Raw genomic sequence first — 24818 nt, 5'->3', positions numbered from 1 at the left:
CATTGTGTCAATGTGGTGATAATGCCCACCCTGTAAACTAGCTCCCAAAAACAGTCACACCTATGAAATTAACTACAGTGCAATAAACACAGGAAAGAGACTTTAACACTTATCAAACATCAGCCTTGCAAATTTGTGCCACAAGCAGCAAATTCGTATTACATAGCAACAGCCTACAGGTCTTTCACATATATAACGTTTTTCCTCAGAACAAAATCTCCAATATTCTTCTCTAAGTTGCATTTATTTAGCATGAAAATGGTTTAAAGAGTTCAAGTCAGTTGTATTTTTTAAGGGAGAAAAGTGCATCTAGGAAAGAAGTAACTTTTTTTCAGAATCATACGAACTAATATGTTTTTTACCATCTAAAACTGAGAACATATCTTAAAAAAAAGTTTTTAGTTAATACCAGTGTTTTGGAGCCTCCCACTGGCAGCCATCACACAGCTGAAGTGAACTATCAGCTGAATGGAGGGTTTATATCCAGCATCAATGACTATTTTGCTTTGAAAGAAATTAGTATTTCTGAGTTCGTATTTTAAATGCAATTTAAAGGATAATAAAGGAAAGACTCCAGCATTTATTGTGTGTCTCCCAGCAGACTACTTAATGTTCAAACATCTACTATGCAAAGGTCAAATGATTTCACTGAATGTAACGGTGACAACAGTATTCTGCAGCACTGAAAAAAATATCAGAAGATCAAGGAAAAAGATCTGGACCTGAGATCTCACAAGAGCCACAATAAATAATGTAGATTCAGTTCAGTAAGAAAGAAAATTGCAAAGTTGTGTCAGGAGAACCAGATTAAGAAAGATAATAGGTAAAATACAAATTACATACTTTTGGCAATGCTCTTCATAAAGGAGTATTTTAAAGTAATACAGAAAATGAATTTTTATAAAAACATCCTCATTACAATTTTGAAAAAAAAAACCCCTCTTTTTACATAAACACTGCCTGCACAAAATTGGAAAAAAAAGCTCATTCAGATGGGGAACCTCTAGGGTATTCTGCTGCAGGCAGCAACATGGATTGCTGCAGTCAAACAAAAATCCAGTGTAAATAGTTGTGGTAGTTGCAATATACACAGGGGCAAAGCTGCAGTGAGCACCATCTGAGGAACAGGACAGGTTACAGGTAATCCAGGATGAAAAAAATGAACTTAAATGCTTGTCTGAAGCAAACAATGAAGGCTAATAGGTACCAATTTATGTTCCATTTTGTTGTGCTTTCACTTCCTTGATGTTTACATCAAATATTTTAGGTTCTCCTTCTTTCTAACACAAAGAAGTTCCATAGTGCACCATGCACAGCTCTTGCTGTCCTGGTCAAGATCTCAACATCAGCTACAAAGAGCTGGAAACCAACCCAGGAATTGCCTATCTGCCCCTGTGATGTGCTTCTATGTTAGATTAATTTGGTGGTGATGAACTGCACCAGATCTGGGGGGATCCAGGAGATCACACCAGAGGAATGTCAAGGGCAGGAGGCAGAAATGCAGCTGAGCAGCAACCACAAAAATCAACACGCAGGAGCAAAGTATCTGAAGATAGAGGGGAAAAAAATGGAAAACTACATGGCAAAAAAAAAAAAAAAAAAACAAAAAAAAAAAAACAACACTAAAAAAACACAAACAACAACCAAAACACAAGACAAGACAGCAAAGAAATAAGAAACAAGATAAAGGAACAAAATACAGGGAATAAGGGTAACTAAGAGCAAAAGCACAAGGCAGTGTCCACTTGTCCACTTTCTGGAAGAGAACACAGCATTTGTTACATTAAAAAAAAGTGAAAGGGGCTTTTTAGTTTGGTTTCTTTTTCTAATTAGACATATCCAATCAAGTCTCAAGCAAGTATAGAAGATAAGGTGCTAGATTAATACAACACCTGAATGGGACTTCTGTTTGTGAGGTCACAAAAACAAAAGAGAACAACACAGACACCATTAATTTTATATATTAATACAAGGTACCTAATTTTAACTCATATGTTCAGAAACATACATACGTTTTTTTCTGTGCTCAACCAGCTCAATAGCCTGCTTTGCTGAGCATTTTGAAAACCAGTTGTCCCCCAGCAGAACAGTGATCTCATTGGTGTGGACAAGCTTTCCTGGCATGAAGGCAAGAGGACCAAAAGGTACCTGTCAAAGACACAGACATCACTAATGAAAATAAAACTTAGGCAGTTATACGTGTCTTAGTTTTTTTTAAATGTAAAACACAGATTTTAAAAAAATAAAAATTCTACAGTAGCTATTTAGTGACTAACCCATCACAAATATTCAAATGACCAGGTCCATTTTAATTTAGTATTGTACTTACAATATCTGAAAACTTGAATTTCACCAGACAACTTGTTTTGCGACACAGGACTATAGTACAGCTGAATGCTCACTTGGACAACAAATTCACTTCATCTGAACATATAAACCTTGATAATATAAATTATTTGAGTTCTGTGCAGACTACATTCATTTCCTATAAAAGCCAGATTAGCTTTGCTAAATTTTTTTTAAAATACTTAAATAGGTATGATCAACTCAAAGATGAGTTGCTCTTCTCAGAATCTGTCTTGGTAATACCAAGTACCCAAAACTCCAGCGTGAGACACTGGGGCTCCTAGCAGGACCACAGACAGTGTCTAATCTCACCTGGCTGGATATTTCACCAGGTGAGGCATTCACCTCAACCTCCCAGGGATGCTCCCCAAGCAACCCTCACCCTCCACCTGCTCTCCAGACACAAGGACAATAGATAAAAGCAGAACAGTTCAGGCAGGAGTACATAAGTGACAACAAATTTTAGAACTTTGTATCTGCTTCCTAAAATATAAACCCCCATTTTAACACACACTGCAACATCCTTTATGATTTAAGACACCTTCTACCACCCAAATTTTACAGGCAGTGCTTGGGCAAGTCGCCTAGGTGAGGAGGAGCCTTGGCACCCCTACACCTGCCCTGGCATTCTGACCCCCAGGCCACTGGGCTTCAATCATGAAGAAATTAGGAGACCAAAATCAAATTAGATCTAAAATGGAGGTGGCCCCCCACAGCAAGTTTCTCTCTTTTTAGGGTAAAAAGAGATCTATCTCAGACAGTTTTATCAGCTCCCTCTACTTTATTCTTCTGCCTTCTTCCTCAGTTCCTCAGCACAGCCACTTGCTTTCTCACTGTGTTTGTGCTGAAGCAGAGCATTTGGCCCAGTGGATCTGTCTCCTTGGAAAGCAATTTCCTTCTCTTTCATATCCAGGAGGGTCCCAGTGCTGGAAAAGTTCCCCAGCAGGCAGGACCCTGACATTAAGACTATGCAGAATATGCTTTTCCTACATGTGTGCCCTGACTTGATTTTAAAGTACAGACTGCATGAGTTGCCTGTTCACTCTTCCTTCCCCCAAAGTGAAGAAAGCAAAATTAAAAGCACATGAAAATATTTGGTTAACAGGATAGGAATTGTTTCTATACATTTAAAGTAACAGATGTGAATTAACACTGCTGCTTCAACTAAGAAAAGCCCTATCTAGCTTTCCTTCAAAAATAAGGGAGTTTTTATTCTTCGAAACAACACAATCCTTATGCTTTACATCATGTGGCCACACATACACACATGACAAATGGGACTGCACACAAAATCCAGAGCTGTATCACCAGCACAGCAAAGAGAAACCCTCCCTTTTCCCCACTTTTCCCACAAGTGTACTCCAGTAGTGTCTCACTAAAAATCTCTGAGCCAGGCTGCCAAGGAAGGCAGCAGTCAGACACTGAGTGCTGAAATCAGCCACTCAGTTATGTGCAGTACAACTTCCCTGCCTTCAAGGATGTACCCTGAGTTGAACCTGAGAAGGGAAGAAGGAAAGAAGAGAAACAGAAGCCAATTTGTTCAAAATTTTGGTGACTGCAAGCCAACAGGGCAAATTTTACACAGGGAGCTGTGCAGTTGTTAGGGAAGATTCAGAGCACCAGAAAAGATCGCTATGTCAATGGGAAGATTGGTGGAACAAAAATTAGCAGCACCTTTTTATGTAAAAATCAATGTTCTAGGGTTTATTTCCATGAATCAGGAAATACTACAGCCACTTTCTTCTCAGGAAATGACTAAGTACCGTAATTCAGTCATAATTATCGTTTTCTATACAATAGATTTACATATCAAACATGTCAGCTTTGTGTTAAGCATTTATGTCATCAGCTCTCAGTTGTCAGTAACACTGTAATTTATAATGGATTTCAAAGAAAAGAGAAAGAAACAAAAGCAAAGGTTTAACTATTATCATAATAAATGTAACATTACTAAGTACTGGCAACCTGACTAACACCTAACCCCCAGTGCAGGCAGCCCGGGTTTTAAGAGTTTTAGTCCATTTCCTTGTGACCTCTGCCATGTACATACCATGATATCATAGGACAACTTGTCAGGCAGTGTCTGGAGTCGCTCCTGAAGAGCCTCATAATCACTCTCCACCTTCTTCCTGTTGACAAATTCAAAGTTGATTCAATTTCACAGATAAAGTAAAGAGTTAATGGTTTTCTGCTAGTAAATAACACAAAAAATACAGAAAAATGAACTGTTTTACACTAACACATACAGCTGATAGATTAACAACTCATTTATAAAAGACATGGGATGACAAACATAATAGCTAGATTATTTTCTAATAATGTGTATTAAGATAGGTACATGATTATTTTAGATTGTGCATGTCTTGTTCAGAATTAGAATTTTTCATGGTGCAAAGAAGCAGTTCTTTCACCAGGATTTGGAGTATCTCACTCCATGTTCAAGTCCAAGTTATAACACCATCAATATTTAGAAAAAGAATTGAAAATCCAGTTTATGCTTTGTAAGTGGCAAGTAATACAGAGCTCATATACTGACTTTAGTTTGTGCTGACATAAATGAGCAAAATTTTATTCTGATTTTCCCATTAACTTGGTGTTCCTACCAAGAGTCAACACTCCTGAAAGATAGCTTGACCACCAGGATCCTATCACATTTTCAAGCCCAGAAGAGAGACAAGCATCCCTTCTGATACCTCTCTATCTAAATTATAAATAAGGCTCGTGCTATGTGCTGCTACCCAGGAGAGAAATGGTTTGGTGAACTGGGACAAATATTCATTCCCATGGCAGACACCTGGCTTGTCACAGGACTTTACAAGAAACAGCATTTCAGTGGCTGCAGGGATTTTACTTTGTGTACAAAACAAGCAACTACACTCCCTCCAAAAAAGCCTTCTTTTGTGAAGGCATTCTCAAATACTTAAATTTGTCTGGAAAAAGTCTTTTAATGGACCCCTGCCATTCTAAAGATGGTCAAAAATCAGCTCCTGCATGAAGCAGCTGGCATATAAATGTCAAGTTTGATGATATTGTTTACTTGTACTTCAAAACAATAAACATATATATGGTAGTAAATTCTGCAATAAAAGGCAACTGAAAGCACAGAGCAGCACACTTAACAACGCTGACCCAAGATGCAAATTACAGGTTTTCTGAGGATGACTCAGGAAAGCAATCTATAAATGTGCTGAACAATGAATGTCATAGTTGATAACACAACTCTCAAAATATTACCATTGATTTTTTTAGATTCATAAGCAGAGTGAAATCTTTTTCAGCATTCATTATGAAAAATAATCTGATACTCTTATGTTTTGACTCATTTGTTTCACAGTTTAACTCTGGTGTAACCATCCTACTTTACACCTATTTTTAAGTTGTTGAACTCATCCTGAAAAAAAGAATTTAGGTTTTTATGCCACTTGGACATTAAAACCATACTCCACATAACTGATTTACCTAAGAGGCTTGCTGCTGCTTTGCTTTGACAGATTTCTCCCAGACATTTTAGGCATTGCCCAGATCAGAGTGAAAACATAATTCACTTCCTTCAAAAAGGAAGGACAAACTCATGAATCTTAGCAAAATGCACTGAGATGTTTTGGGGAGAGAAGGAATATAATGAAAACTTGGTGTCAACAATAACAATCAATTACTTAATGCTATTTACAGAACCCAGCCTTCGCCTCAGTGAGATGTGGATTTGAGAAATGGACCCAAGCAGCCACTGAAAAACAAGGCCTGGCACATCTCAAATGCAGGAGAAGACTCCATGGGAAAAGTCTGGCATGAAAATCCTCTACTCACTGCAGGACTAAACATTCCCATCATTTCATGGCTGCAAGTCACTCAACATTTCTTCACTAACCTGAAAAGAAGATACTGTCTTTAAGGCCTGACTGCTGCATGTTACTGAATAATCTGATCAGGGTCCAGGAGAACCCACTTGCCACAGAGGCTGTGCTCCTTCACAAGCAAAGCATCCTGCTTTTTGTACTGGCACTGCTGCCCCTTGCTGAGCAAACCTCCATCATGGCAATCTCTAAAAGTGGGGTCACATTCTGAACTGCGACATGCAGATAAAGAAAATTTAAATTCATCCTTTTAAATAATTGGCCTGAAACAGCATTACTTAAGAAGCTCCCTCTTCATGTGTAGCTGATGCTTTTACAAGCCCTGGGGTGTGCCAGTGCTACAGTTTGCCACCCCAGGCAATGAAGAACCAAAGGGAAAGGGAGGAAGAATACTGGGACCCCAGCTATGAACATGCCCCTAGAAGGTGAAATGCATGTCTAGCTATTAATCCCATACCCAACTCAGTATTGGATTCATAGCCTTAGAAATATACTTCAAAAAGTGCACTTGAAAAATGGAAAAGAAAATAATTTAATGGAAATATATTGAAGCTGAGCATTTTAAAACCCTATTGTTATTCACCCAATTCTATTTAACATTCTTCTGTGTCACTGACTACTTAAAAGGTCTTATATTAACAAATTATTCAGTTGAAATAAGAGCACTCAGCTCTTGCACAATCAAGATCTAAATAAGAGTAGTAAATTTTAATTTTTTTTAATGAAGTAAAGATTGTATGGATGCAATACAAACTGTTTTTCTATATAAAAGAAATCAGTAAGTTATTTTTTCATCAGAGGTTCTGTGCCCAAAACCATCAAGTTCATGGAATCATTACCAGAGTTTGCATAAAAGCAAACACAAGAGCAACTTCTTCTTTCCACAGCCAACATTCCCAGGCCACTCCAAAATGTCAGCCATGGTAAAAAACTGTCATAATTTTCCAAACTTTTACAAATCTGATCAAATTTTACAGCTTTCTGCCCAACAGTTTATTTCTGAAATATTTCTGAGTGGAAGAATGCACATGCAGAATTTCACATGGCAGCCAGCAGGCACAGCCACTGCAAAGCTCCTGAGAAAGTGCATGAGCTGGAGATATTCAGCCTGCCTTCACCACAGCAGCACCAGTAGGCACTTCAATATTTCCCTTATTGAAAATTAATGCAGCCTCTGAATTTTAAACATAAATGAAACATATTAGTTTTAGATTATTTTTGCGAGCCAATAGTCAGAATTTAATATGATGATGTGTATAGATTGCCTTGATTTTTTTCCTCTTATCCAGCGTTTGCAGCCTATGTGCATTTAAACTAAAAACATTTGATACACACTAAATATAAATTATTTGCTCGGAGATCTTTCAGGCATGAAGAAAAAGCCTCTTAAAATAAATTTAAAATATTATATGCTTGATGGTGTATAACCAAAGGTTTAATCTCACCACTAAAGGGGCAGTTGCTGTGATTCTGCAATAACCCTGCAGACAATAATCAAGACAGCTCCTGTTGTTCTCTCAGTAAAATCATGGTAAACACAGCATGGATATATCGTAATTTGATATCTGTAAGATCAACTATTATATCTCACAGTAACTCATAAGATTTCATTCACCATTAAATGTACATTTTCCTCAGATGCCATACAAAACTATTATTTACTAGGTATGCTTTCTATTAACCATAGACTGCCAACACAGGAAAAAATGCCCAGAGATAATTTTTTATATAACAAACCATTTATTTTAAGTATTAAAAACTAAGCTTTAGCACATACTTTACTTGAGGAGGGGGTAAGAGTGAAACATTACTTTCTACCTTGTTTCAGCTTAAGGAGGAGGCAAGTGGAATTTCCTTACTTGCTCCATAGTTAGAAAACAACAATTCTACCCTGGGAGCACATTTTCACCATTCAGGCAGATTAAGCATTCATCCAACAAGGCTACTTGGGCAAAAATGACAGATGAGATAGGTTTTTAAGGCAGAAGTATAAACACTGAGGCTCACTGTATTTGTGATTTAATTATATCAGTGAGAAATAAATATATTTTAAGGAGAGTACATTGCAACAATCCCTAAAACATGCTAGCAGGATTTGACTCTCATGAGAATAAACAGCAAAACTTTACTTTATTAAAGCATAACTAGGTTACTCATCAGTATTTTAGACATGTAGAATTTTTTTACTTACCAGTGCTGGATTTTTTCTTGGCAGCCAGTGACCACCTGTCATTAAAACAGATAACTACTCATGAAAAAAACAAGGCTAAGCATACAGCTGCAATGTCAATGCATCACAAACTAGAACAGGAGCTTTACAGATTTGGTGCTGTCTCTATCCACATTTTTATTTGTCAGGGCAAAGGCGTGTGAATGGTCGTTCTTAAGCAGCACACTTTATCACAGGCTAATGCAGAGTGATAACCACAGAAAAAAATTATAGCTTTTCACTTTTTATTTTGGTACAATACCTGCTCCATAACTATTACGTGACACAGGATCTGAGATAAGTAGCAGTTTGTGCAATCTGCCGATCTATTTTCAGTGTTTCATGTTTGCAGAGTAAGAAAACAACATAAATTACAACAAGACATCACTCTAACTCCCATACTCAGTCATTAAAAAGCAAAACAAATGAATCTCACAGCACCAAAAACATTTTTCCTCTATCAGTACATCTACAAATGTTTCCACTGGCCACTTTTACTTGAAAAAGCACAAATTAACTTTGTGCTGTGTAAATACACGGATATTTGCCACTATGATGGGTTGCTGGCTTCTTTCTGTATGTCAAAAAAGGTAAGTTTTAATATGAATATTTCACTTACTTCCTTATGCCACAGGTTTTCCAAAGATACAAAATAATTTACACAATAAAGTACATTCTTAAAATTAAATATTTTATCTTTTTTTAACTGCAATTTTTTAGTCTACATATATATAGCAAACAGGCAGGATGCTGAAACCTTTGACCTTCTCTGCCACAATTACATGGAGATTTTGTCTTTCAAAACATATTCTGATCTCTGAATAATAGTTACCAAAAATACAACACAAACAATTTCATTTAATTATATGAAATGCAATGAAGCCATGAGGCAGTTAAATATGTCTAGACAGCTTCTCAATATAAGCGTTTTCTACATTTTCTTTGTACAAATTTCGTTTTTCCTATAGCCAAAATAATGCTAACATTTGAAAGCAATTAATGAGAAAATTTGCAGAGAAAACAATAACATACATTCAAGTACCACTGAAATCACTGGAGCAGATAATTCTTTTTTTTTTTTTTTCCCAAACAACAGAATGAAAGACAATTTTTTTTTTTCAGTTAGCATATGTGCAGCTTTTGCACAACAGATCTCAGACCCTGCACTTCCTACTCGTGTAGGAGTAACAAAAAAAAAAAAAAAAAAAAGAGACCACTTTGTGAGCTAATAATTCTTTAAACAGAGCAAAGTTCTTAAATGAAAAGGATCAGCTTTACATTTGTGGTTATGTTATTTCATAATCCATCAGGAAAGTCAGCCAGGTAGCTCATCCCACATAAGCCAAGTTTAAATTTATCATTTGCTTTAAACTCCTACAAATCAAATGCCTAGCAAAATATCTTCCTTAATGTGCAAGCCAACTATTTTTAAGCTTGAGAGTAAATACACAGACTTGCACAGGACATCAAGTCAGAAATCTAATTCCTACTATTAATATGAAGCCCATTTTAAGAGTAAAGTTTCTGCAGAAGACATAAATTGTCTGGTAACAAAGCTAAGGCATACTGGAGCCCATCACTAACAAGTCAAGGAGCCCAAGCCTATTCTATCCACATCCTTCATCCTTTCACATCTAGCAGTGATCGTGAAGCACACAACATAATTTAGCATACAAAAATGTTTATGAAATCCTTTAAGAAAGTTTCAATTTAATTGCCCCATTACAGATGAAGATGGAGAAGACAGGAAGCTTTCCATCCCCAATACATGACGTTCCACGCATGAAGTGAGCTGAAAGCACAAAAAGAAAAGCCCTGCAAACCGTAAGAGCAGCATGTTCATTAACCTCTACATGATAATCCTTTCGTAGCTGCATATTAACTAGTTACATATTCATAATCATTTACATTATTTAGAGGACCTTCTATGAAAATTTCCAGGCTATATCCATTAGCCACAATGTTAAAGGTTACAGAAGATAGTCTACTTAATGTTTCCAGGAAGCTTTTTTAATTAGTAAATATGTAAATTGGGCACATATGCTTTTAATGTTTTTAAGAAATAGTCCATCAGTAAAGCAGCATAGGGGCATATGTTGTTTTCATCACCCTTTATCCCTCTTAAAAAAAAAAAAATTTAAAAAAAAAGAGAAAAATCAATAACACCAATCAATTTTAATTTAATTCTTCCTCTTTGATATAATCTCTCTTGAAGGGATACCAAAGGGTGGAACCAACAACAAACCTTTTTATTTCAGTGGCCAGCATAAAATGAGACCTTTTACAGAAGTGCTAAAATATGCCACTTTAAAAATGTTGCAGACTGCACTTCTGGAACTGGAGTCATCAAAAGAATAGAGAGAATAAATATTGAAAAACAGATGGAGATCAATTATGCATATGACCTTTATTAGGTCAGTCCCACTGTTTGGATAACAACTGGTCTTATCACAAGAAAGAAATAAACAGATAAATATATAAACAAATCTTTGATTCTTTGCCTTTAATCAAACACAGGAAAATCATTAGTCTATCTTCCACACATTATTATTAGATATAATTCATATCTAGAGTTACAATTAAGAAATGGAAAACCCTTTTGGGGTAAATAAATGACCTGCTTGTTTGTTCACTTGAGCTCAATTTACCTGGACAGCTAGTGCCACCAAGTATGCCTTACTTTTAAGACATCATAGCAAAGTGGTATCAACAAACTCTGAATTCTCCCCTTTTAAGCATAAAAATGTATGAGTCTGTGAATGCACATGGTTATCAGTGGCTTATCTGCATACTAAAATATTTATTAAACTACTCTTGCAGCAGACTTAACACTACCTAATGATGGGTCTGGTGATTAAAACACAATCCACTGTCAGAAAACATATAACATCATTTTAACAGAAAGCAAATAAGCAACTATCTTGTTTCCTTTCTTTCCACTAACAGAAAGTTGTTAAAATGCAGTGCTTCTCAAGCCCCTGACCCACCAGAGCCACACCTGTAAGCTCCACAAGCAGGCCCTGGAGACAGGGGAGAGGCCATCCCTGCACACCTGTAACCTAACATGTAATTCCTGCTGGATTAAACCCAAACCCTTCCAGCAGAAGATTATGCTTGCTCTGCTCTCACTGCTACGTGCCTGAGCTATTTCTAGGGATGCCTGTGTTGCTTCTTTTAGGGAATCCCTCATTTGTAGGTGTCACAAGCAGAGCACGAGGATCAGCTTTAGACCTGTGATCACATCTCAGATGTCCCCAGTTCCACCGTGTCAGTGTGAATCCAGGGCAGATTGCAGGCTAATGACTCCAAATCACCACCAGACAACTCCTATCATCCAGCCAAGGACTTCATTAGCTGAACAAAGACATGAATTCCTTGTCTGCAACACATTCTCCCTTCCCAGCCTATCTATTTATACACTACCTTCCCCATGATCTTGCATGCAAAGAGTTCAAAATCTCCACCGTGTATTCAAGTGAGTAGCACTTTGAAAAGCACTGCACTGATTCTGCAGGCTGGTCAGGGCTGGCAAGGGAAGCCAGAGCTCCTAACTCAGTAGCCAGGCTCTACAATCACATCCAATGTTCCCTCAGCAATGAGGACAGGTGGGAAGGATGCAGGTGCACAGAGCAGATCCTTACCTGTACATGCCACGGGTCTTTAACCTATTCCACATCACCCCAGCAGGTCTGCACCTTCCTGTACACGGGCACTTCTTTCCTGTACCTTATTTTTGTTTCCTTATCTGTTACCTATGCACGTGCTCCCATTACCAACAGCTGAATATAATTCTCTGTGGTGCTTCTGATTAACGAAGTGGTGGCACAGAGTTCTCTCCATTCCCAGACTATGTTGTTTTAGTCAGGTACTTCTCCAAGGTGGAGGGCAGGCAAGTGAACGTTTCTCCCTACTGAGCAGCTGGGCACTGCCTATAAAGGTGCTGAGTTTAGCACACAGAGGGCAATTCTCTCCCATCTCTTCTAAACAACAGTAAGACAAGCTGCCAAGTCAGAACCTTACTTATGTCTCAGCTTGTGAAAAATTGTAACAGAGCTGGTCCCGGTGTCATCTGCAGGCAATGCTGAGTCCTGCAGTTATGTTCAAGTCCATAGAACTAGAAATTTTTAAGTTTTCAATATGAAGTTAAATTCAATGAAAATCATGAAAATTAAAATGTTGCATCAGATTAGGAAGAGGTCTTAAATGAATAAGAGGCCACTTCCACACTTGCAAGTACGAAGGTGGAAATGTGAAGCATGGCAAAAAGCAAAGTTTCCTTTAAATAAGTTGCAAGTTAGGCACCTAATAGGCCAAGCAAATGTCTGGTGGTTCTATATGCACACTTGAGCATTTTGCTTCAAAACTGTGGCTCACAATCTGGCTGGTCTTCTGAAATTAGAAGCTAGGGAGACAGATCTAATCCCAGCTCTGATTCTGTTTCTTCTATATGGCCTTGAGCAAATCACAACCTCTCAGTCTACATTTCTTCATCTGCAAAATGGGGATAATAGTATTAACCTACCCACCTCAGAGTGTTTAATGATGATTAATTAATGTGAGAAAAGCACTCTAAAGATGTAAGAGCACTATATAAGTGATAAAGCATTATTTACCACTTGAAAAGTAATCTGAATAAAATCAGATATGCAAGTAATTTGTTTACACGTAGCAATAATATAATTTGTGACTATTTAATCTTGAATTAGTCTCACTTTAAACATCCCTTTCAATCACATTTCCAGTTACTTAGGGAAAATGACAGTATGGAATACTTTTTGTGGAAGCAAAGCAAGTAATGAGGTGGTAATTAAAGTAAGGGTCTAATAAAGTCTAAAACCAATGACTTGCCTTCAGGAGACTGTCCCTGCCATCGGAGATTGTAAAAATATCTCTGTTTCAACCTAGGTCCTGCTGTTCAGAACCTTCCACCAGTGTATGCTGATTTCCTGAAACACAGATCTGTATTTGCAAGGCTTGTGATAAATCAAACATCATTTCCACTACTGACTTCCTTCAGGTGACTCCAACTCTGCATAGTTCTGAATGTTAAATATTCCACATTCAAGTATTTACTGTGGTTCATACATGCACATGAGCTGCCTTCATCTGGAAATGTTTGCAGTATCAAAACCCTCTCTGCCATGCAACTCATGCATGAGATTTCCCTCCTGCACCCCTAAACACTAAAATTTTACCCATGAAATTACCAGTTCACAACACCACTTTACATTACAGAACAACACTACTGGGTGGTCAAATATTTAATCATCTCTTGGTAAAAAGGATATAACAAGCCACAGAAAAAAATAAACATTTAAAATGAATTTTCATTTTTTCCTCTAGGAAACTACACAGTACTTGCCTAGAACACAGCAATCACTGATGGAGAAAGACAGAATTAACATTTGTACAATTGTTTTTCCTAGAGCCCCATTTTCAATCAAAAAATGAAATAAAACTATTAAAAATTCTTCAGTCTGTTGGCACACTGTATGATCTAATGCAAAAGGAAGAAAGCATTTCTGAGTTCTAATATTCATTTATTAAATCATATTACTCAAAAATGCTACATTTCAACAAATTATTAACATAAAACCCCCTTTGGGTGGAAGCTTTTGCCTGTTGAAGAAATGTGTTCGGGAAGAATACTGAAGGAAAAGAGAGAAAGAAATCTGAATCGTGGCAAACATTTCTTCCTAAAGTAAAAAATCTTACTAAGAAATATAGCCACAATTTTTACTTTTCTTTACAAGAAAAAAAATGAAGATCTATTAATTTTATATGAATTGTGTACATACCTGTAGGTCTTGCAGTTTTGAAGAAAAAGTCATACAAAGCTATTATTTATTAATAAATAAATACTAAGTTCTGACCAAAATGATTTTGGGGAGCCCAAAAATTCTACAAAGCAAAAAGCCCAAGGGCAGCGGGATGTGTCTTCTGCTGAGTGAGTTCCATTAACTCCAAACCAACTGAAGTGGAGCAAGCAAGGAACATGCTGGAGTGAGATCTCATCCTTCACTGGCAGCAAGCCAGTGTCCATGTCCTGTAACTTCATCTTGAGACAGAGATAAGAACTCAAAACTCAGCATTTTAGCTGAGGTCAGCTAAACATATTTGTGTGGCTACACCATAGCCAGGCTTGCCCAGGTACCCAGAGCAGCAGACCAGCACAGACACAGAACTGCCATGACCTAAGCCCAACATCTCAAGCAGGTTCTGCAGGCTTTCATGGAGTTTATGGTGCAACAACTACTACACTGCTAAGCTTAACTGGCTTAAAATTGCCATGAGCTGTGACACCTGCCTCACAGACATAGCTGCAGGCTGTGGTTCAGCTTTCAGCTGCAATCCTGAGTAGTAAACTCAGCATCATCCCTCCCTGGCTCCTACTACTCAGTTCCACTGTCTCATCCTCCCAACCCTGACACAATCTGCTGACAGACATCTGTAACCACATTAGGGATCCACACTGGATGAAAAATAGCTCAGGAAGGGGGAAAGGGGGAGAGGTAAAAAATGGGCAAAAAGGTCACTAAAGTTTGGTTTTAAGCTGGATCCCAGCCCAGTTTACTGAACACTGTCACAAATGTGCCACCCTAAAACTGCTAAGGACTGGAAAAAGTACCCACAAAAAGATTAACAAGTTGTTTTTAACTCATTTGGACAACTCACCTGATCATTAATGAAAATTCTGAGCAAGTGTCTGAGACTGTGCTGCAGCCTATGCTAACAGACAAGAGGAACTACAAAAGCAGCACCTGCACAGTGCAGCAGTGTCCCAATGCTCTCACCACACAAACACAAAGCCTTAGTGTACCTGCTGCTCTGAGGGCCTCAAGAGGCAAGCTCTGAGCCAGCAGATCCACCTGCAAGACTGGAGGCTCAGACGAAAACAAAGTACAATTTCACAACCTCAAAGGATGAAAGAAGTACTTGAAGGAAGGAGCATCCAAACGGACCTGAGAAGACAGGTCACAAGCTTAACTTAGGGAACAGAGATCTGCAAAGATACTGAGTATGATTCCCAAATGGTACCCTGGTCACTGCATCTACTCACAGCAGCTGCAGACTGCTGTAACGTTTATTTTGTGCATATAGTCTCATCTACACTTTTTAGTTACCAATGAGGACAGACACATAGAGGCTTGCCCTCTCCAGAATAAAGGCAATGCTCTTTAAACTCTTTTGTGAACAGTCTCCTTCAATTACCATTAAAAAACCTACTGAAGATCTGCTAATTTATTTCAAACTCTTGACACTACATAAACTAGTAGGTATTTAACTCATATTAATAGGAACATGGACAAATATTGACTAAAAAAGTAAAAGTGATGATCAATTAACACTGGAGGAACAGTAAGTATTCCATAAAAAGCTTCCAGATAATGACTGAATTAGCCCTTTTACTTGAATGCAGCACATGAAAAAACATTACTGGAACCACTGGACAGGGTGGAGTGTAGGTCATCAAAAGTTTCCAAAAAGGTAATTGTCCAGGTACCTTTTAAATAGGAATAGGGCAAATAAAGCCTCACACAGGTTCTTTTTAAAAGGAGCACATCAAACCAAGTTTCAGATACTCTGTTCCCTTTCCTCCCAGTTATTGAGCAAAATGAAGTCCTGCTGCACTGGTGCCTCATACCCAGGTTTTCCCTGAATTCTGTGAACTTGGACATAGGCTGGAAAAAGTGCAAACTATGGAAGACTCTGCACTGGAAAGCACATCTGAGTCTCATCTGTGAGTCCACAGGCAAGCACTTCCAGATTTCCAGCAGCTCCTGCAGCAGCATCAAGTGTCCAAGACCCTACTCTGCTTCAGTGCTCCTTTTCAGACTGCAGGAACAGCTCGAAAACTGCCAAGCTGCTGATTTCATGGCACAGATATTACTTGGAAAAGACAAACAGCAGCAGTCAGCCCTACAAATATATCATGCAAGAAGAGAAAACAATTTAATAGAGTGTAAGCTTAGGATTCTGTGATTTGTTTCTCCATAACCCACCTACAAGTTGTTTAACTGTCAAAAAACTTTAAGTACCCAGGAACTTGAACATCATTTGGAAATTAAAGATCATACAGCTCCACCATTTAAATTAATAAAAATTAAGAACATGTCATAATGCACAATGGCCAATAAGTTACAGTAAGAGCTGCACTCAATCTAATTGTACTTTGCTGTCATGATGAGTGACAGGAGAGTCACTTCCTTGTCCTAATTTTTCTAAAAAGAAAATAAAGAAATGTGTTTGTCAGTGCAATACCAAAAAAAAAAAAAAAAAAAAAAAAAAAAAAAAAAAAAAAAAAATCATATTGCCATCTAATACTGGAATCCTTTAGATTCTCCATGCCTGTGTCTGCACTTTGCAAATGTCTCTTGGATCTACTTGGTTCTGTAATGTCTCCCTTTACAAGTATCGTCATTGCATTGCTCTGAAACTATAGAAAGTTATTTCACTGTCTACACAAGTCTTTCCAAATCATACACATCTGTCTTGTCAACTTCCCATCACTTAGTAATCCCAACGCAGCTGATTGCAGGAATAAATGTATATCAAATATAATGTTTAAACACAGGCCCTATAGCATGAGAAACCTCCTATTTAAATATTAATTTTATAATTTCTGTACTAACTTGCAATAGATTTACTGCAGTATTTTCAGCTAACATATATTGCTTTTACAAGTAATCCATGATACATACATTATACTCTTCTTACAGAAATATTCAAAACTTTATGCAGGCATTGTGCTTGCAATGATGGTCTTTATCATGAAAATTACTAGATATTCTTCTATAATTTATCCCCAAGATACACATTCTAAGTCATGTTTTTATACAAAGTGCCTTTAGTAGGAGCACTGAAAATTGCTTCTAACAGTTTGGTCTTACTATCACCACAAATTAACAAGATGAAATCTGTCCAACAGGCAAGCAGACCTAAACAAGAATTAAAATTACTTTTCACCAGGGGTCCTAAACCTGAAAGTTGCAGCCTCCATCCGATTAAAGACAGAAAGTCACTAACATCCTTTTCTTTCAGTATTTTGAAGCAGGAAGAAGCCTCAGCACATAAGTTCTCCAAGGCAGCTGTCTTGCACTTAAAACTCAAACCCATAGCTGAACAGGGGTTGTTCAATGGCCTGGGTGTTAAAATACCCAAACACAATTCAAATATTATCTTTAATGCTGCAGATACGTACTGCTGTATTCCACAACTTCTCTAAAGGTTGCTCTCAGATTAATGGGAATAAATAGGTTTCCTTACACTTACTCAAGCATCACTGGGACAGCACAAAACCCCAGTAATTAAAAGAAATGTATCTGCCTGCCAGTATATAGAGATATTGTTCTGGCTAAGTAACTTTACTATTTTCTATGACCCTCACACTATGATTACTACTTTACCAAAGTACTGGGTAACTAATTCTCCTTCATCTTTGTGCTGAGACAAAACAGGAGCCTTCAACTTCAGTGATTCTGTGGGAAAAATACAGATCTCTGAGAAGAGGCAGCTGAAACTAAAAGACCTCCTCCATCTTAAAATACAATATTTTTGTAACTGAAAATACCATTGTAATCCAATTATATATATTCATTGAATAGAGGGGAAGTCTACTATATCTTCATCACAACACTACATTGTAACCAAGATATGTAGTTCTTTAGTATAATTTCATATTGAAGCTGAAGTGTTCCATTTTTTTCAGCCAATTTGCAGAAATTATGTAAAGTTTCCCTATGATAAAATATAACTTTGGTACATCAGCCTAACAGAGGCTTAATTAATGGTCTCCTGGGCCTCTTTTCCACTGGAGCAGATCTGTTTAAGAAGAGTCTTAAACTTGCTTACAGAGAGGTCTTACCATGAACTGGGAATAATCCTCTGAGGCTATGGTAGATGTGTGCTCTCACATTAGGCCTGACACTAATAAACCAGGGAAATTATTCTTCACCAGATTCCATCACCTTGAAAATTAACCAAAGGAGCCCAAGCAGACGAGTTCCTGTCACCAATTTTTGGCATAATGGGTTCCAATCTGTGCAGAGCACATGATGGAGAGGATTCCAGCAGACCCTCTTACTGCTCATCCACATTAATGGTCAGTGGGCTACACAGATCCTTTAGTAATGATCTAATGGGTGTTCAAAGTAGATGCATTTGTGCACACAATACTCCAGACAAGGCACATTTTAATACCACAAAGGTGTTACTCACTTTTTCTAAACTAAACCAGCATGTGACAAAATACAGGCTGGAGACAAATTCTTCCACTGTAACTGAGGAATTCAAATGTGCATATTACAAACTGCTTTAAAAATTTTTAATCACGTGAGCAGAAGTGAAAGGTCTGCGGACTGGGCAAATATATTTGTGTCAATAACGCGACCACAAGTTATTTCCACAGCGACTCTCCACCCACACAGAGAGCTCACTGCAAGGCTGCAATCTACAGGCCCCAAATCGCACTCCTCAACTTTTCAGGACCCTCTTGAGTTAGACCGTGAGATCATGAGCCTCTGAACTCTCGGGAATAATTTCTGCAGAAAGGTCTAGTTCTTTGAAACCCATTTCAAATATAAACAATGATTCTTAAGGCAAGTCACGAACAACTAAGTTTTGATAGACGGTCTCTCCCAGCCGGCCCAGGCGCACGCTGGCCTGGGCCATGACGCAGGCCACAGGCACGGCTGGGCCCGGCGCGGGCAGTTCTGAAGGCGTGACCGGCCCGGAGGCCGGAAAAATCACGGAGAGGCGTGAAGAGGATAAAACCAGCGCTCAGGGGCAGCAGCGGGGAGGGGGCGCGGGCAGGGCCGCACCTCCTGCCGGCCTCGCTGCCCGCCGCCCCCGGGGCCGTGTGTGTCCCAGGGCTGTATCTCGGGGCTGTGTCCCGTGTCCCTGTCCCGGGGCCGTGTGTGTCCCGGGGCCGTGTCCCGTGTCCCTGTCCCGGGGTCTCCGGGGGTCCCGCCTCGCCCGCCGCCCGTGACGTCAGGCGGCCACGTGCCGTCCCGCGCCCCGGTGCCCCGGTCCCCCCGCGCCCCCGGCCCGGCCCGGCCGCGGTCCCTCTTTACCTTCTCGTGCTCCCGGCGGAGCCGCCCCACCAGCGCGGGGCTCAGCGGCGAGGCGCCGCCGCCGCCGGGGGCCTCCATGCGGGCCGGGCCGCGCCGGCGGTCTCCGGGGCAGCGGGCAAAGGGAGAGGAGGGAAAGCGGCCGGTCTGGGCCGATCTCCTCAGCAGGGCGAATGAGTCCTATAGAAATGTTTGTGCAGGGCGAAGCGCCGGCTCCAGAGCCGCATCCACGCGGGGGCCGCCGCCGCCTGGGCCCGGGGCGCCGCCGCTGCCGGGGGAAGAAGCATCTCAGTGTCGCATTCTGGGCCGCGCCGCCGCCGCCTGGGCCCGGCTCCCGCTGCGCCGGGGGACAGCCGGCCGGGGGAGAGCCGGCCGGGGTGCCGGCGCTGGGTCCGGCCGCGCCGCCGCCCGCCTGCTGCACTCTGGGTACGCGCCCGCGGCCCGCGGGAGGCACCCGGCTGCGAGCCGCGAGAGGCGGGCGCTCCACACCCCCTGCCCGGCCGGCCCGGCCCCCGCGCCCGGCTCCGGCACCCCGGGGCTGCCCCGCAGCCTGCGCCGGCCCGCTGAGCCCGCAGGCCCCGGCCTGGGCGGCGGGAGGCGGGGAGCGGCTTGGGGCGCTCGGATGGGCCTGCACTGATCGCGGCTCCGCGCACTGACGGAGCGTGTGTCCCGTGTAACTGCGGGGTGCTGGCACGGTCACTGCCCTCGGGATGCCGGCTCTGGACAGTGTCTGTGTGCACTGGCGGGGCGGCTGGCCGTGAACAATCATAGAATCTTAGAAAGGCCCTTAAAGATAGGATAGATTCATCACGATGAGAAGAGACCAACCATCTGCTCAGCACTACCCCGTAACTCCTAAACTACATTGCCCAGCACTCGCGCCAGACACCTCTTGAAGACAGTGACTCCATCACATCCCTGTCAGCCCACTCCAATGTCTGACCTCTCAACAGTGAAATAACTTTTTTACATCGTTAATCCAAATCTTCACATCCCTGCTTCCATGAGCAGTGACATCTAGACCAAGTTGCTGACAGCTGCATCCAACCTGGCCTTGAGCACTTACGGGGCATCCACAACCTCACCACCCTCACATTAACAAATTTCTTCCTAATATCTAACTTACATTTCCCTTCCTTCAATTTTTACCCATTATGCCTTGTCCTTTTTCTGCAATGGGCTGCCATGACTTGACAGATTGCAAAATATTCATTAAAATCCCTTAGAGCAGCACTTGGACTTGCCTACTTGGAAAACTCACTGCAAGGGAAGCGAGTGGTACAGCCAGCCTTGGAATACCCCAGAGTAGTTTATGTGCAGTAAATTCACTGTCTAGTTCTGTGAATGCCATCAGACACCTCCAGTGTACCACGCTGGACAGCAGCACTGCTGAGCAGCTTCCCATGGTGCTTGACGCCACCCTAGCAGGTATATTTCAATTTGCACACTCCAAACACCGCAGAGGCGTGTTCACTCATAGACTTTGTGTTAAGTGCTGGGCCTTTCCCTTGAGCAAGTGAGCTTTTGTGTTGTTTTATGTTTGCCAGTAGAATTTAGGGGCTCATATTTTCTCCCCCACAGGGATTAGTATGTCATAGGATGGAGGTACAAAGGGGCATCATGCCTGCATTTAGATCAAGGGTTTCCTTCTCCTGCCAAACAATCAATACTCCCTTCCCATGAGCAGAACTAACCCTGTACACACCACAAAATAACCATTCTTGTTAGACACATGACACAGTATTTGCTGTGAACTTTTGTAAATCCATGCTCCCATCCCCCTTGAAGAGCTTGTTAAAGCTCTACAGATGAGGAATTTAGAAACAATTTTCAAAGCATGGTTACTCAAGCTGGAAGTTAGCTTTTAGCCAGACTTTAATACAGCTTCCAATATTGCAAATAAAAATTTGCAACTGCAGCTGGGTAGTTTGGTTTTTGAAATAACTACATCCATAATCTTCAAGAATAATTGAAAGTTAGCTAAAATCTCTGGCATGTATTTGTCACTGAGGGAGGGATTCTGGATCCTTTAAACAGACAAGAGACATCTATATATTGTTGAAAACAGCTCACCAGAGAAAGGATATCTCAAGTTTTAGCAGGTTATATGAGTCTTGCAGTCCTTCTAAATGCCTGTTGGAAGTAACTCTCTTTAAGCCTGTTCAGAACCTCTTCAGAAATTCACTTCACACTTGCAGCGGAGATACTGCAAATAGAATATCTCCTCAGCAAGGAAACATTGTTAAATGTTCTGGTTGATTCCACTTCATCTCAACTAGATTGGAAGATAAAACAGGTGTGCAATATAATGATACAGTATCTTATTTGAGATTTTAATTTTTTGCCTGATACAAAAAAAAACCGTAAGTAACAAGAGGAGCCGCAAAGCAGGAATTCTGTATCACAAGACACTATTTTCTAAATAGCATGTAAAGACATGCAATCATTTCTCTTGGTTCCTCTTCCAAAGACTTCACCATTTCCTGTGACTTGAGTACACCATGAATGCACCATTTAGTCACTGAATGTGTTGGGTTGAAGGCCCCTGACAGTTCCAAAGTGAGAGGCTACATCATTATCAGAGTAATGACTGCTCACGTTTGGTTGTGCTGATGATAGTATGGAATAGTTTATGGCATCCTTTTGTACATTGTGTTTTTCATCTGCCAATGAAGAAATGTTGTAATAGTGACAAACAGATGGGATACAGCATTTGCCAAAGATGAGCATGAAGCCTTTCTCACATTCTTTTGCACTTATAACCTGTACTAAACCACTGTCACCAGTGAAACTCTATGGATTATAAAATAAATCAAATTGAAATTTGGCCTTCTAAGCTGCAGATTTTTGTTTACTTGTTTACAGCATTAAATCTTTAGATGCCCTACCAGATGATTTTCATAAAACCTTGGAGAAAATCGTGGAGGACTCTCTGTAATTAAGTGAGGGAAAGGCAAATAAGCAGAGCTTACATGTTCTCTTCCAAGCGGCTGGCTTAGTGCTTAGTGCTCAGCAGACATGCTCATACTGAAGCTGAAGACAGGGCTGCTGGCAGAGCTTCTTCCAAACCCCAAGCTGGTCAGATTGGATGAACATTTAGAATGAGAAATCTGTGTCATGTTTTCAGTTTTGATATGAACAGGTCAGCTGTACCTGTGAGAGCAGTGGATTAGAAGCAAAGTCTTGGAGAGGTCAAGTTAAGTTTGCAGCAGAGAACCTCACACCAGTGCTCTGGCTCAAAGATATTCTCCTTTGGCAAAGAAGTCTGTTCCTTCTCACATACTCATTCAAAGTCATTCACCACCACTCTGCAAAGACAGCAGTCACAAGACAAGAGGAAAGCAAGGAGAAGACAAAAAGAGGAGGCATGGAAGAAAATGCTCCAGCCAGCCTTTCAGCAGAGAGAAACAAAGCTGAAGCCATGACCCCACTGTTTTGCAAAACCAGAGGCTTAGACCTAAAAACATGGATTGCAACAAAAAGTTGTGGATGAAGACAAGAGGTTTAAGAATCTTGGAGCTCACACATATGCAAATACATACAGAGCTGTGCTAAGAACAACAGTTGTGTGGGGCTTGGCTGGAAACTGTGTACAAGGGAAAAGCAACAGGGAGGAGCTCATCATTATCAAGTGGGACAAGAAGTTACCCTGAGACAGAGCTCCCATGAGAGGAATGCATCTTTGGAAAACAAGATGTGACCCATGTGGTCAGAAATGTGACCAGCTTTGTTGTCAGCACATGGAGACAGTCTGAGAACAGGAATAGTGGATGAACTCCCAGGCCATGAGCTGGCTCCCTGATCTCCTTTAGGGAAATTTCATACTTGGTCTTCTGTCATGAAAAGCACATGCTAGAACTGTTGGAAAAAAAACTAAAGATGTATCCTTTCGTTGAAGCTAACCCATAATCAAAATACCATAAGACCAAGTCCATCTTAGGATTGTATATATAATTCTGGCTGCAACACCCACCCTGCATGCTTATTATGAACTTTAAGTGATTCTTAAATTCCTGTGAAAGATTAAAAGCCTTTCCTGGTTGCTGTAATTTGCCAGGAGGATAAGTGCCCCAGCAAATATTTAAGAATAACTGTCTCCTCTCTGCCAGCAATAATTGAGTATTTTTTTCTATCCAAAAGTTTTATTCTGAACAAAACCACTATTAGCTTTTCTAATTAATGTTCTTTATGTTGCAGATAAGTAATTTTGGGCCTTCCTGTCGAAAAAAAAAATATGGCCATGAGTCCCCCTCCTTTGGTAAATAAGGAAGGCAACCCAGTTCCACTGGAGCTACCTAGAGGAGTGAAGCTCTGCAATGCTTGCAGAGCCATGGTCAAAGCCTGCACCTCTCTCAGTTTAATCAGCCTGAAACAGCCAGTGCTTTTTGTTCAGATAATGGCAATGGAGTCAAACTACTAGACACCTTTCATTGTCCAGACATGGAACAATTAAGGTTTTTGTATGGTTGTTGGTCTGAAACACCATGGTACTGACATTAGCGTGTTCCTCTCTCCTGTCATTTCCCATTAGAGAATGGTGAGAGGCTTCAGGGATGACACCAAGATGTTACTTTTTTTTTGTTACATGCTTAAATACCTTAACTCGTGCTGGAAATGTACATTTAGGGGCACTAGGTGATGGCTAAATTTATGTGATCTGTGTCACCAACTTAGCCACACCCTTGCTCTCCAGCCACACAATTATCCTATGTTTAGCATTCTGTTATCTGAGAACCATCAAACTGATGTTCCCTCAGTTTCAGTTTTTGAACAGGGTTAAGTATTGAGTAGGTTGATGTTAATTTGTCTCCTCAGGGAGAACAAGGGACCTGATTTTCTGGTTGAAGCTACTGGACCCTTAAGTCCATCAATACAGCATGTTTTGTTTCTGCATTGTGGTGATGAAGAGGAGTCTGGATCTGTGTATTGGATTCAGTCAGGATACAGAAAATTGTCAGAAATAGCCCATACCTATGCAGTCACACATACACATTACATATCTAGGAGGAGCTAGTTAAAAAAAAGCTGGGACAGACTGTAAGCTGTCTGGTGAGCCCATCTGTAGAAATTTCTTTTTTCCTGATAAAAAAGGCAGCTATGTAAAATATACATATATATAAGGCAGGATAACCAACTATTAGTGTGCATTATGCTTTAACCTTATTATGTGTTTTCTAATAATACCAACATAGCTAGTTTTAGTGTTGCTATCATGCAGCAAAGTTGTGGGCCCCTCACAGCGACACAGCTGATGTAGTCTAGCTGCTATTCTGTGAGTACTGTCATGGCTGGTTTGGTACATGAAACCTGGATGCTTTATTTGTATGCTTTGTAGTTGCT

General features: G+C 40.3%; 1 protein-coding gene across 1 annotated transcript in view; it reads right to left on the bottom strand.

Annotated features, from left to right (window-relative positions):
• Window positions 1–19889, bottom strand: part of URI1 (URI1 prefoldin like chaperone) — a 40679-nt gene extending 20790 nt beyond the window's left edge. The window contains exons 1-4 of the mRNA XM_056500627.1: window positions 19482–19889; window positions 8392–8426; window positions 4397–4475; window positions 2013–2148 (exon numbers count right to left, since the gene is read on the bottom strand). Of these exons, the coding sequence (XP_056356602.1) occupies window positions 2013–2148; window positions 4397–4475; window positions 8392–8426; window positions 19482–19559 (328 nt within the window). The 5' untranslated portion in view covers window positions 19560–19889. The remainder of the gene's footprint in view (window positions 1–2012; window positions 2149–4396; window positions 4476–8391; window positions 8427–19481) is intronic.
• Window positions 19890–24818: the final 4929 nt, after the last annotated feature.

Source organism: Oenanthe melanoleuca, chromosome 11, assembly GCF_029582105.1.
Source record: "Oenanthe melanoleuca isolate GR-GAL-2019-014 chromosome 11, OMel1.0, whole genome shotgun sequence".
NCBI classification, from domain to species: Eukaryota; Metazoa; Chordata; class Aves; order Passeriformes; family Muscicapidae; genus Oenanthe; species Oenanthe melanoleuca.
Note: the sequence above shows the minus strand (reverse complement) of the source record. Positions and strands in the feature narration are given on the sequence as shown.